The 13,423-nt window shown below is 39.2% G+C and overlaps 1 protein-coding gene across 5 annotated transcripts in view; it reads right to left on the bottom strand.

Moving 5' to 3' along the window:
- NNT (nicotinamide nucleotide transhydrogenase) overlaps positions 1 to 13,423 on the bottom strand; it is a 111,530-nt gene that overhangs the window by 81,327 nt on the left and 16,780 nt on the right. For all 5 annotated transcript variants that reach the window (XM_030927252.1, XM_030927253.1, XM_030927254.1 and 2 more), the window contains one exon: positions 2,713 to 2,801. In XM_030927252.1, the coding sequence (XP_030783112.1) occupies positions 2,713 to 2,801 (89 nt within the window). The remainder of the gene's footprint in view (positions 1 to 2,712; positions 2,802 to 13,423) is intronic.

Here is a 13,423-nt window from a genome sequence, read left to right as displayed (position 1 = left end):
CTTATGGTTTAAGCCAATATATGTGTATGTACACACACATATATATACACACATATATATATGCACACATATATATGTATATAAAATAATCCAAATTTTGTTCAAAAGTTTTATATATATATAAAAAACTCTATCAGAAATTATACCAAAATATCACTAGCAATTATATCTGGCTGATAGAATTATAAAAAGTATTTTCACTTTCATCCTTATGTTTCTCTGTATTTTTCAATAATGAATTCACATCATTAGAAATATGTTATGTTTAAATCTTTGTTGTTATACCTTTGCCCATAAAATAATCTCATCATTTAAAAATATTATAACATATTAGCATTTAAAATGTGTATATCTTTTGACTCCAATATTTCCTTAGAATTTATCTAAGGAATTTATATGGGGAATTGGTTCCATGACCCCACTCAGATATCAAAATCCACGGATGATCAAGCCCCTTATAAAAGACAGTGTAGTATTTGCACACAGCCTACGTACATCTTCCCATAGCCTACATACATCTTCCCAAATAACTCAAATCATCTCTAGATCATTTATAATGCCTAACAAATGTAAATGTTATATAAATAGTTGTTATATTATATTGTTTAGAGAATAATGACAAGAAAAATGAAATTGGTTCTAGCTTAGTACAAACACAAACATGTTTTCTGAATATTTTTGATCTGGTTGAACCCACAGATAATAGAACATGGATACAGGGCTTACTGTATGTACATGTAAGTGTATATTGACCTACAGAGTATTGTGTAAATATAGCAAAAAATGTCCATTTATAGAGGCCTAGTTAAATAAATTGCTGTACTTCTATACAATGGAATCTTCCGCAGCCATTAAAAACATTAATATGTAAGGAAAGATCTTCATGGTCTACTGTTAATTGAAAAAAGGTAAATGGAACAGTAAAATTACATTTTTAATTAATGTGTAGAAGAGGGAACACATGAAAATAATTACCACTAGGCAGTGAGACTTCAGGGTATTTTATTTTCTGTTCTTGTGCTTTTTCATATTTTTCTGAATTGGAAGAATAATCATGTACTATTTTATGACAGGAAAGAAAGCAAGGTTTTTATATATTTAAACTTTGTGATACAGGCATTAGGCAAGATAATCACTATTGCTAAGAGGAGTATCTTCTAGTTATTGTTCGAAAGAATTCAAAAGTCAGACCATTTAAATACCATTGGGCAATGAGCTGTCTGTAAGTTTTTAGGATATTTAACTGAAAATACATACCACTCAATCTTCCAACAAGAATTTAAAATCAAGTATGTTTTGGATTTCATATTTATAATATGAAATCAACCCCATCTCAAAATAGTGACTAGAGTAACTAATGAGCTATAATTCTTAGAAATGTATTAAATCACTCAGTCACATCTTTCTTCATTATATACTTGAGATACCTGTATAACGAACTTAATAAATTATAAAGAAAGATTGAGTTTTTGTATTTTTCTAATATAAGCAACAGCCATATTCTAGCTGTTGATTCTGTATACAATCTAAAAAATGACATCAATATACTAAATTCTCAGTAGTTCACCCACCACCAAGTTTCAAATCACCTTTAGGTCAAATACATACATTTCCATTTTAATACTACTGTCCACTACAATGAAAACTTAACCTGCTTTCTACTGGCTTGGAGGTCTTGAGAAAACTTCACATCAACAAACAGTAAAAATAAAATGACAGGATCAGTGGCATGCTTAACTCTAGCTATGCTTGGTTTGTGTCCTGGTTACTTTGGAAATGACTTATTTTCTCATTTCAGCAAGACAGCTTTTTATCAGTATATCACTTTAACTCAAAATAAAGACTATTAACTATATTCTATGGAACATTGTTTACTCTGAAAAGTCACATTCTTCCAACTTTGAATGGTTGCTTTCTTTTCTTTTTTCATCATTCTATATTCAAGATTAACAGTAGTATTATTCCTCCAGTACCCTCAGCTGATAATAAATAACTACATTTTTCAACCTCAAAAATTATTAAAACACATATTAACTGTACTCAACTGACATTTAATAAAATCCAGTGTCTAGTGTCTTCTGAAATGAAGAAGAATTTTAATCAAACTTCTCTTTAAAGACAATCTAGGAAAATGTGTGTATGTCTGCGTTAAAGAAATACACAGTGTATTTCTTTATAAATCAAGTACTTTCACCCAGGGGCTCAAAAATTATCAGAAAAATATATGCAGCTCTATCTTAACATAAAACACAGGAAGCATAAATAATGCAGTAATAATAATTCATGTGTTGCTAGTCAGGTGAAGTGCCAGTCAGCTTTATTTGCTTCTATCCATTCAAGGTAGGGCATGCTCCCACTCAGACTGCTATTTTACTCTTTCTTCAGATTCACAAACATCTTTGTTCATGCCCTAACTAGTGCCTAAAAGCATTCTGAACAGAAATAGGTAAAGCAATGTGTTAGAAACTCAGGATAGAAAGAATTCTGGTCCCACTGTCAATCCACCAAAGAAAACAGAGTTGTGAGTTGTTAGTTTAAGTAATACATTTTCACTTTGCATTAACTTTTAAAAAGTGGAAACATTTTTAAATGGAAAGAGCTTATAGACCAGTTGCAATGTGCTACTTCAGTTTATAAGTTTTAAGGAAAGTGTAATATGCCCCTGAAACAAAATGTTTTTACCTTAACATCAGTCACTAGTAAAGCACTCACCTTGTGTCAAATCCTCGAACAATTGCACCCATCGACTTTGCTGCGCCTGCAGAAGCAAGCCCAGCAACACCACCACCAACTATCAGAATCTAGAAAAGAAGATAGACCCAGTTATGTATTAAGGCTCATTATCAACTAATAATGAAAAATCATCGGCTAACAATTATTGGTGCCTAGTATAAGTTTAGCATCAATAAATGGGGGTGCTGATAGTGATGATGATGATCAGCCCTTAGTAACTGTATGGAGCACATAGACGATTCTTTAACTGAACCACCACTGATCTTAAAATTTTATGAAAGAAACAACTGCTAGCAAAGGCCAACAACAATTCACTAAAAATAGCCTAATAATCAGCATATCCATGTAAAAGCAACCTAAGCATGATCAGCATTACATATGTTGAAGATTAACAGATTCTTTTCCACGTCTAAAAGTTCCTTCTACTAAAAGTCCCAGTATGGCAATCTAACTACCTTTACCCTACCAAATTATAAGGTTTTTCTTTGTTCATCAAACATCAAAATACATTTCAAAGATGGGTACAACATGGGTGAAACATCTACCCCAACCTCTATTTTGAGCCAAAATGCTTCTGAAAGGAACAGCTGATGAGCAACGACAATTCTGAACCATTTTGAGCAACTCTCCCTAAGTCTGAGGCAATGAAACTAATGTCCCTAATCATGAAGGATCAGCAACAAGAGAACCAAAGAATTCCTCAGAAACAAGAGTCTCCCCCACCTTCAAAGAAACAAAGTAAGAACAATATTGTCTCCAGTCTGGAATGGGCCTTCCAGAGTAAAGTCCTGTTATATATCCCATAAACAGTCAATTGAAAGCAACACTTTGTTCCTGTAGAAAAAAATGCCAACCACAGAATCAGTGAAGCTTACAAATTGACACCCACCCATCATGCCCACATGTCCTTCTGCCTTTACAAAGACTAGGCTAGTCAGACTGTGCATCAGTGAGCTCTGGGCAGTGTCTCAAAAGTCACGGGAATTGATCTTGATAATGATGCTGTGTTTGGGGACAGGGGGAAGTCTGTAGGAAAGGGGGCAAAGAGTGACCAGAGGGAATAAGCAGACTCTAGGCTCCAAAGCACCAACCTCTTCCACACAGAAGCTCCATCGCCACTGAAAGAAAGAGAGAAAGAGAGAAAGAGAGAAGAGAGAAAGAGGAGAGAGAAAGAGAGGAGAGAGAGAAAGAGAGAAAGAAAGAGAAAGAGAGAAAGCAAGAAAGCGAGAAAGCAAGAAAGAAAGAGTAGAGGAGGGCGGAGCAAGATGGCCGAATAGGAACAGCTCCAGTCTCCAACTCCCAGCACGAGCGACACAGAAGACCGGTGATTTCTGCATTTTCAACTGAGGTACTGGGGTCATCTCACTAGGGAGTGCCGGACAATCGGTGCTGGTTAGCTGCTGCAGCCTGACCAGCGAGAGCTGAAGCAGGGCGAGGCATCGCCTCACCTGGAAGCGCAAGGGGGAAGGGGATCCGTTTTCCTAGCCAGGGGAACTGAGACACACAACACCTGGAAAATCGGGTAACTCCCACCCCAATACTGCGCTGTAAGCATACAGGCACACCAGGAGAATATATCCCACACCTGGCCGGGAGGGTCCCACGCCCACGAAGCCTCCCTCACTGCTAACACAGCAGTCTGCCGCGATCTATCCGCAAGGCAGCAGCGAGGCTGGGGGAGGGGCGCCCGCCATTGCTGAGGCTTAAGTAGGTAAACAAAGCCGCTGGGAAGCTCGAACTGGGTGGAGCTCACAGCAGCTCAAGGAAGCCTGCCTGTCTCTGTAGTCTCCACCTCTGGGGACAGCGCACAGCTGAAGACCAACAGGGGAAGTAGCGGGAGCCGGTGCAGATGCGAACGACTCTGTCTGACAGCTTTGGGGAGAGCCGTGGATCTCCCAACGCGGAGGTTGAGATCTGAGAACGGACAGACTGCCTGCTCAGGTGTGTCCCTGACCCCTGAGTAGCCTAATTGGGAGACATCCCCCACTAGGGGCAGTCTGACACCCCACACCTCACAGGGTGGAGTACACCCCTGAGAGGAAACTTCCAAAGGAAGAATCAGACAGGTACACTCGCTGTTCAGCAATATTCTATCTTCGGCAACCTCTGCTGCTGATACCCAGGCAAACAGGGTCTGGAGTGGACCTCAAACAATCTCCAACAGACCAACAGACAGTCCTTCTGACTGTCAGAAGGAAAACTATCAAACAGGAAGGACACCTATACCAAAACCCCATCAGTACGTCACCACCATCAAAGACCAGAGACAGATAAAACCACAAAGATGGGGAAGAAGCAGGGCAGAAAAGCTGGAAATTCAAAAAATAAGAGCGCATCTCCCCCTGCAAAGGAGCGCAGCCCATCGCCAGCAACGGATCAAAGCTGGTCAGAGAATGACTTGGACGAGAGGAGAGAAGAAGGCTTCAGTCCATCAAACTTATCAGAGCTAAAGGAGGAATTACGTACCCAGCGCAAAGAAACTAAAAATCTTGAAAAAAGAGTGGAAGAATTGACAGCTAGACTAATTAATGCAGAGAAGATCATAAACGAAATGACAGAGATGAAAACCATGACACGAGAAATACGTGACAAATGCACAAGCTTCAGTAACCGACTCGATCAACTGGAAGAAAGAGTATCAGCGATTGAAGATCAAATGAATGAAATGAAGCGAGAAGAGAAACCAAAAGAAAAAAGAAGAAAAAGAAATGAGCAAAGCCTCCAAGAAGTATGGGATTACGTAAAAAGACCAAATCTACGTCTGATTGGGGTGCCTGAAAGTGAGGGGGAAAATGGAACCAAGTTGGAAAACACTCTTCAGGATATCATCCAGGAGAACTTCCCCAACCTAGTAGGGCAGGACAACATTCAAATTCAGGAAATACAGAGAACGCCACATAGATACTCCTCCAGAAGAGCAACTCCAAGACACATAATTGCCAGATTCACCAAAGTTGAAATGAAGGAAAAAATCTTAAGGGCAGCCAGAGAGAAAGGTCGGGTTACCGACAAAGGGAAGCCCATCAGACTAACAGCAGATCTCTCGGCAGAAACTCTACAAGCCAGAAGAGAGTGGGGGCCAATATTCAACGTTCTTAAAGAAAAGAATTTTCAGCCCAGAATTTCATATCCAGCCAAACTAAGTTTCATAAGTGAAGGAGAAATAAAATCCTTTACAGATAAGCAAATGCTTAGAGATTTTGTCACCACCAGGCCTGCCTTACAAGAGACCCTGAAGGAAGCCCTAAACATGAAAAGGAACAACCGGTACCAGCCATCACAAAAACATGCCAAAATGTAAAGACCATCGAGGCTAGGAAGAAACTGCATCAACTAACGAGCAAAATAACCAGTTAATATCATAATGGCAGGATCAAGTTCACACATAACAATATTAACCTTAAATGTTAATGGACTAAATGCTCCAATTAAAAGACACAGACTGGCAAACTGGATAAAGAGTCAAGACCCATCAGTCTGCTGTATTCAGGAGACCCATCTCACATGCAGAGACATACATAGGCTCAAAATAAAGGGATGGAGGAAGATCTACCAAGCAAATGGAGAACAAAAAAAAGCAGGGGTTGCAATCCTTGTCTCTGATAAAACAGACTTTAAACCATCAAATATCAAAAGATACAAAGAAGGCCATTACATAATGGTAAAGGGATCAATTCAACAGGAAGAGCTAACTCTCCTAAATATATATGCACCCAATACAGGAGCACCCAGATTCATAAAGCAAGTCCTTAGAGACTTACAAAGAGACTTAGACTCCCATACAATAATAATGGGAGACTTCAACACTCCGCTGTCAACATTAGACAGATCAACGAGACAGAAAGTTAACAAGGATATCCAGGAATTGAACTCATCTCTGCACCAAGCGGACCTAATAGACATCTATAGAACTCTCCACCCCAAATCAACAGAATATACATTCTTCTCAGCACCACATCGCACTTATTCCAAAATTGACCACATAATTGGAAGTAAAGCACTCCTCAGCAAATGTAAAAGAACAGAAATTATAACAAACTGTCTCTCAGACCACAGTGCAATCAAACTAGAACTCAGGACTAAGAAACTCAATCAAAACCGCTCAACTACATGGAAACTGAACAACCTGCTCCTGAATGACTACTGGGTACATAACGAAATGAAAGCGGAAATAAAGATGTTCTTTGAAACCAATGAGAACAAAGATACAACATACCAGAATCTCTGGGACACATTTAAAGCAGTGTGTAGAGGGAAATTTATAGCACTAAATGCCCACAAGAGAAAGCAGGAAAGATCTAAAATTGACACTCTAACATCACAATTAAAAGAACTAGAGAGGCAAGAGCAAACACATTCAAAAGCTAGCAGAAGGCAAGAAATAACTAAGATCAGAGCCGAACTGAAGGAGATAGAGACACAAAAAACCCTCCAAAAAATCAATGAATCCAGGAGTTGGTTTTTTGAAAAGATCAACAAAATTGACAGACCGCTAGCAAGGCTAATAAAGAAGAAAAGAGAGAGGAATCAAATAGATGCAATAAAAAATGATAAAGGGGATATCACCACTGACCCCACAGAAATACAAACTACCATCAGAGAATACTATAAACGCCTCTACGCAAATCAACTAGAAAATCTAGAAGAAATGGATAATTTCCTGGACACTTACACTCTCCCAAGGCTAAACCAGGAAGAAGTTGAATCCCTGAATAGACCAATAGCAGGCTCTGAAATTGAGGCAACAATTAATAGCCTACCCACCAAAAAAAGTCCAGGACCAGATGGATTCACAGCTGAATTCTACCAGAGGTACAAGGAGGAGCTGGTACCATTCCTTCTGAAACTATTCCAATCAATAGAAAAAGAGGGAATTCTCCCTAACTCATTTTATGAGGCCAACATCATCCTGATACCAAAGCCTGGCAGAGACACAACAAAAAAAGAGAATTTTAGACCAATATCCCTGATGAACATTGATGCAAAAATTCTCAATAAAATACTGGCAAACCGGATTCAGCAGCACATCAAAAAGCTTATTCACCATGATCAAGTGGGCTTCATCCCTGGGATGCAAGGCTGGTTCAACATTCGCAAATCAATCAACGTAATCCAGCATATAAACAGAACCAAAGACAAGAACCACATGATTGTCTCAATAGATGCAGAAAAGGCTTTTGACAAAATTCAACAGCCCTTCATGCTAAAAACGCTCAATAAATTCGGTATTGATGGAATGTACCTCAAAATAATAAGAGCTATTTATGACAAACCCACAGCTAATATCATACTGAATGGGCAAAAACTGGAAAAATTCCCTTTGAAAACTGGCACAACACAGGGATGCCCTCTCTCACCACTCCTATTCAACATAGTCTTGGAAGTTCTGGCTAGGGCAATCAGGCAAGAGAAAGAAATCAAGGGTATCCAGTTAGAAAAAGAAGAAGTCAAATTGTCCCTGTTTGCAGATGACATGATTGTATATTTAGAAAACCCCATCGTCTCAGCCCAAAATCTCCTTAAGCTGATAAGCAACTTCAGCAAAGTCTCAGGATACAAAATTAATGTGCAAAAATCACAAGCATTCTTATACACCAGTAACAGACAAGCAGACAGCCAAATCAGGAATGAACTTCCATTCACAATTGCTTCAAAGAGAATAAAATACCTAGGAATCCAGCTTACAAGGGATGTAAAGGACCTCTTCAAGGAGAACTACAAACCACTGCTCAGTGAAATCAAAGAGGACACAAACAAATGGAAGAACATACCATGCTCATGGATAGGAAGAATCAATATCGTGAAAATGGCCATACTCCCCAAGGTTATTTATAGATTCAATGCCATCCCCATCAAGCTACCAATGAGTTTCTTCACAGAATTGGAAAAAACTGCTTTAAAGTTCATATGGAACCAAAAAAGAGCCCGCATTGCCAAGACAATCCTAAGTCAAAAGGACAAAGCTGGAGGCGTCACGCTACCTGACTTCAAACTATACTACAAGGCTACAGTAACCAAAACAGCATGGTACTGGTACCAAAACAGAGATATAGACCAATGGAACAGAACAGAGTCCTCAGAAATAATACCGCACATCTACAGCCATCTGATCTTTGACAAACCTGAGAGAAACAAGAAATGGGGAAAGGATTCCCTATTTAATAAATGGTGCTGGGAAAATTGGCTAGCCATAAGTAGAAAGCTGAAACTGGATCCTTTCCTTACCCCTTATACGAAGATTAATTCAAGATGGATTAGAGACTTAAATGTTAGACCTAACACCATAAAAACCCTAGAAGAAAATCTAGGTAGTACCATTCAGGACATAGGCATGGGCAAGGACTTCATGTCTAAAACACCAAAAGCAACGGCAGCAAAAGCCAAAATTGACAAATGGGATCTAATTAAACTAAAGAGCTTTTGCACAGCAAAAGAAACTACCATCAGAGTGAACAGGCAACCTACAGAATGGGAGAAAATTGTTGCAACCTACTCATCTGACAAAGGGCTAATATCCAGAATCTACAAAGAACTCAAACAAATATACGAGAAAAAAACAAACAACCCCATCAAAAAGTGAGGAAAGGATATGAACAGACATTTCTCAAAAGAAGATATTCATACAGCCAACAGACACATGAAAAAATGCTCATCATCACTCGCCATCAGAGAAATGCAAATCAAAACCACAATGAGATACCATCTCACACCAGTTAGAATGGCAATCATTAAGAAGTCAGGAAACAACAGGTGTTGGAGAGGATGTGGAGAAATAGGAACACTTTTACACTGTTGGTGGAATAGTAAACTAGTTCAACCATTATGGAAAACAGTATGGCAATTCCTCAAGGATCTAGAACTAGATGTACCATATGACCCAGCCATCCCACTACTGGGTATATACCCAAAGGATTATAAATTATTCTACTACAAAGACACATGCACACGTATGTTTATTGCGGCACTATTCACAATAGCAAAGACTTGGAATCAACCCAAATGTCCATCTGTGACAGACTGGATTAAGAAAATGTGGCACATATACACCATGGAATACTATGCAGCCATAAAAAAGGATGAGTTTGCGTCCTTTGTAGGGACATGGATGCAGCTGGAAACCATCATTCTTAGCAAACTATCACAAGAACAGAAAACCAAACACCGCATGTTCTCACTCATAGGTGGGAACTGAACAATGAGATCACTTGGACTCGGGAAGGGGAACATCACGCACTGGGGCCTATCATGGGGGGGGGGGAGGGGGGAGAAGGGAGGGATTGCATTGGGGAGTTATACATGATATAAATGATGAATTGATGGGTGCTGACGAGTTGATGGGTGCAGCACACCAACATGGCATAAGTATACATATGTAACAAACCTGCACGTTATGCACATGTACCCTAGAACTTAAAGTATAATAAAAAAAAAAGAAAGAAAGAGTAAAGAAAAGTAAGTAAAAGTCACAGGACTCGGCCAAGTTATCCTGAATCAAGACATAACAACAACAACAACAACAACAACAACCCCATACTTTAAAAAACAGAATCGCACAAAAAGAGCAGATCTTACTACAGAAATTTACTTTTTCTTTCTAAAGCATGGAGTAAAGAAAAAGACACAGAAAATAAGAGTCAGAAAGCTTAGGTCAAAATCCTGACTCTGTTACTAACTTGTTCTGGGTGATCTTGGGCAAGCTGCTTATCATCTGCAATACAGCAATCAAAGTGCCTTCTCAGACTGTTGTTACATTAAACAATGGAATCTAACTGAAGCACTTACTGCTAACTGTTACACTGTAGGCATATGCTCAAGAAATAGTATGGGGCCAGGCAGGTGGCTCAGGCCTGTGATCCCAGCACTTTGGGAGGCCGAGACAGGAGGATCCCTTGAGCTTTGGAGTTCAAGACCAGCCTGAGCAATATGGTGAGAACCTGTCTCTATTAAAAAATAAGAAATAAAAACCTAAAAAGAAAAAAAAGGAAATAGTATGGGAAAGGGCAGGAGAAAGGAAATAACTTTAGGAACATTGTTTGTGTTCACTCATATAACTTGCTCCTCCTCTGGCCTTCCCCATCTGAGTAAAGGCAGTAACTATGCACAATTGTTTAAGCCAAAATGGGGAATTTGTCAGCTCCTCCCTTTGCATATATTTCCATTTCCAATTCATCAACAAGTACTACTGGTTTTAACTCCCAAAGATCTCCCCTAATCCAGATAAAATCCTTCACCTTTCTCTTCATTTCTGGTGCTGCCATCTTCCCAGGTATAACCAATTGCTGACAGATCTTGCCTTCACCATACTATCCATTCCCCCACAGAACAGCCACATGATTTTTTTTTAAATACTAAACCAAACATTTCCCTCACCTGCAGGAGAATCCAAAGTCTATAACATGACCTAGAAGACAGGCCCCACAAGATCCAGCCTAGACCTTCCTTTCCGACATCATCTCAGATCATTCATCTTGTTCACCACACTCCAAGACCAATGGTCTTCTTTATTTTTCCAGAACCTAAATACTGGAATCCTAAATGCTTGGAATCCTTAAACTCTTGTTTCCTTCTTCCATGCTTCAAATCTCAGCTCAAAGGTCAGACGAAGCTTCCCCATCACTCTACGAAAGTGACCTATGCCCATTACTGTCATATCATACAGTTCATTTTTTCCTGTGTGAAATTATCTCATGGCCAGGTGCAGTGGCTCATGCCTGTAATCCCGGGAGGCCAAGACAGGAAGATTGTTTGAGCTCAGGAGTTCCAGATCAGCCTGGAGTGAAAACTCCAGGCAGAGTGAGAACCTGCCTCCAAAAAAAAACCAAGTCAAAAATAATAATAATAATAATAAAATAAAATTACCTCAGGCATTTATTTGATCTTTTGTCTCCTCACTGTGACCCCTACTGGAGCGCAAGTTTTGTGCAGTAGGGATTTTGTCTTGTTCACGCCATATCCCCAGCTCCTAGAACAATGCCTCACATATCATTGTCTTGGGCCACGTATAAAATACACTAGCTAACACCAACGATTGCTGATGAGCCAAAAAAATAAAATGGCAACAAAAATCACATAATGTTTTAAGAAAGTTTACAAATTTGTGTTGGGCCGCACTCAAAACCATCCTGGGCCACACGTGGCCCACAGGCTGTGGCTTGAACAAACTTGTTTTAGCAGGTAAGAACCCTCCATGTTTAAAGGAAATCCAAATAAAAGACTGTATTATGCAATCCACCTTAATGAGCTGTACCAGTGCCTTCAATTTCAGAAAACTATTTCTGTCATGTAACCAAAGCCCCTTAAGCTGCAATTTAAATTTTCAGTAAAGATAGTCACTCCACCTTTTAAAGGCTCATTTTCTTTTCTTTAAGCATCTTGTCTTTTGTTTCACTTTTTAATATCTTTTATTCACAGCTTTTCTCTCAACTTCCACATATATCTAGAAAGATTATAACCAAAGTAGACTCGTGCATCAAAGTATTCAGTCAATTTAAGAACAGCATCGAACTTCTGGCCACTATGCGTGCCAGACATTTTTTTATGATCCCGAGAAAGTCAAAATTTAATCATTGTACATCTCACATCTGCGTTGTTTGCTCACACTTTCTTGCTAAGTATTCTGGCCTCCACTTAAACTGCATTTTTTTCACCTGGCCTGTTTTTCAAAACAATATAATTTCTCAAAGCTGCTATCAGCTTTTGTTTTAATTGTTTTCCAGATTTATTTTGTGTGAGAACTCTGGGCTTATATAACAAAGTACTTAAGAGCAGGAAGCACCAGTAAACCTGTACCCTACAGGTAGGTAAATGACCACATTTAAAGTCAAGTTTCCTGTACCTAGTGCTATGGTTTGGATGTGCTTTGTTCCAATGAAAACTCATGTTGACATTTGATCCCAAATGTGGCAATATTAGGAGGTGGGGCCTAGTGGGAGGTGTTTGGGTCATGGGAGTGGATCTCTCATGAACAGATTAATGCCCTCCCTGAGAGTGGGGGGCTGAGTTCTCACTCTGTGGGTTGATAGAAGAGCCAAGCTCCTTCGGTTTCTCTCTCTTGATTCCTCTCTCACCATGTGATCTTTTTTGCACATGCCTGCTCCCTTTACACTGTCCACCATGAGTTGAAGCAACCTTGAGGCCCTCACCAGATGCAGCTGCCAAATCTTGAACTTTCCAGCTACCAGAATTATGAGCCAAACAAATCTCTTTTTTTAAATAAATTACCCAGTCTTAGGTATTCTCTTTTAGTAACACAAAATGGACTAAGACACCTAGCCTCAGGATTTCCATTGTTACTGAGTGTACATAGGATTGAAGGATCACAATATGACCTCCTATTCTTTCAGCAAGCCATCGTCACCTCTCATCATTAACTGCTCCTTTCTGCTGTCAGTGTAGATTAAAGAAACTGGCACCCTTTCTCTCCGCCAAATACCCTGATTACACCACCTCCCATTTCCTGTCTTCTTGATCCAAAAATTGGCAAGAAGTAAAGAAACCAAAAATACCTTGTATATGTGCCAAAATGTTGCAAAAAATGAGAAACCCAGAATCTTCAGAATGGTATCTTGAAGATTTGTTTTAAAAAATTAATAATATATAGGCTACAGAGGACAAGTTATCCAAAATTCTTTTAAAAATTCAAATTAGTAAGTTAAAAAACAGAAAAGACTAGAACTTTCAGAAAGTCAAA

This window comes from Rhinopithecus roxellana, chromosome 3 (genome assembly GCF_007565055.1).
Source record: "Rhinopithecus roxellana isolate Shanxi Qingling chromosome 3, ASM756505v1, whole genome shotgun sequence".
Classification (NCBI taxonomy): domain Eukaryota; kingdom Metazoa; phylum Chordata; class Mammalia; order Primates; family Cercopithecidae; genus Rhinopithecus; species Rhinopithecus roxellana.
This window is presented reverse-complemented; position numbering and strand designations above follow the sequence as displayed.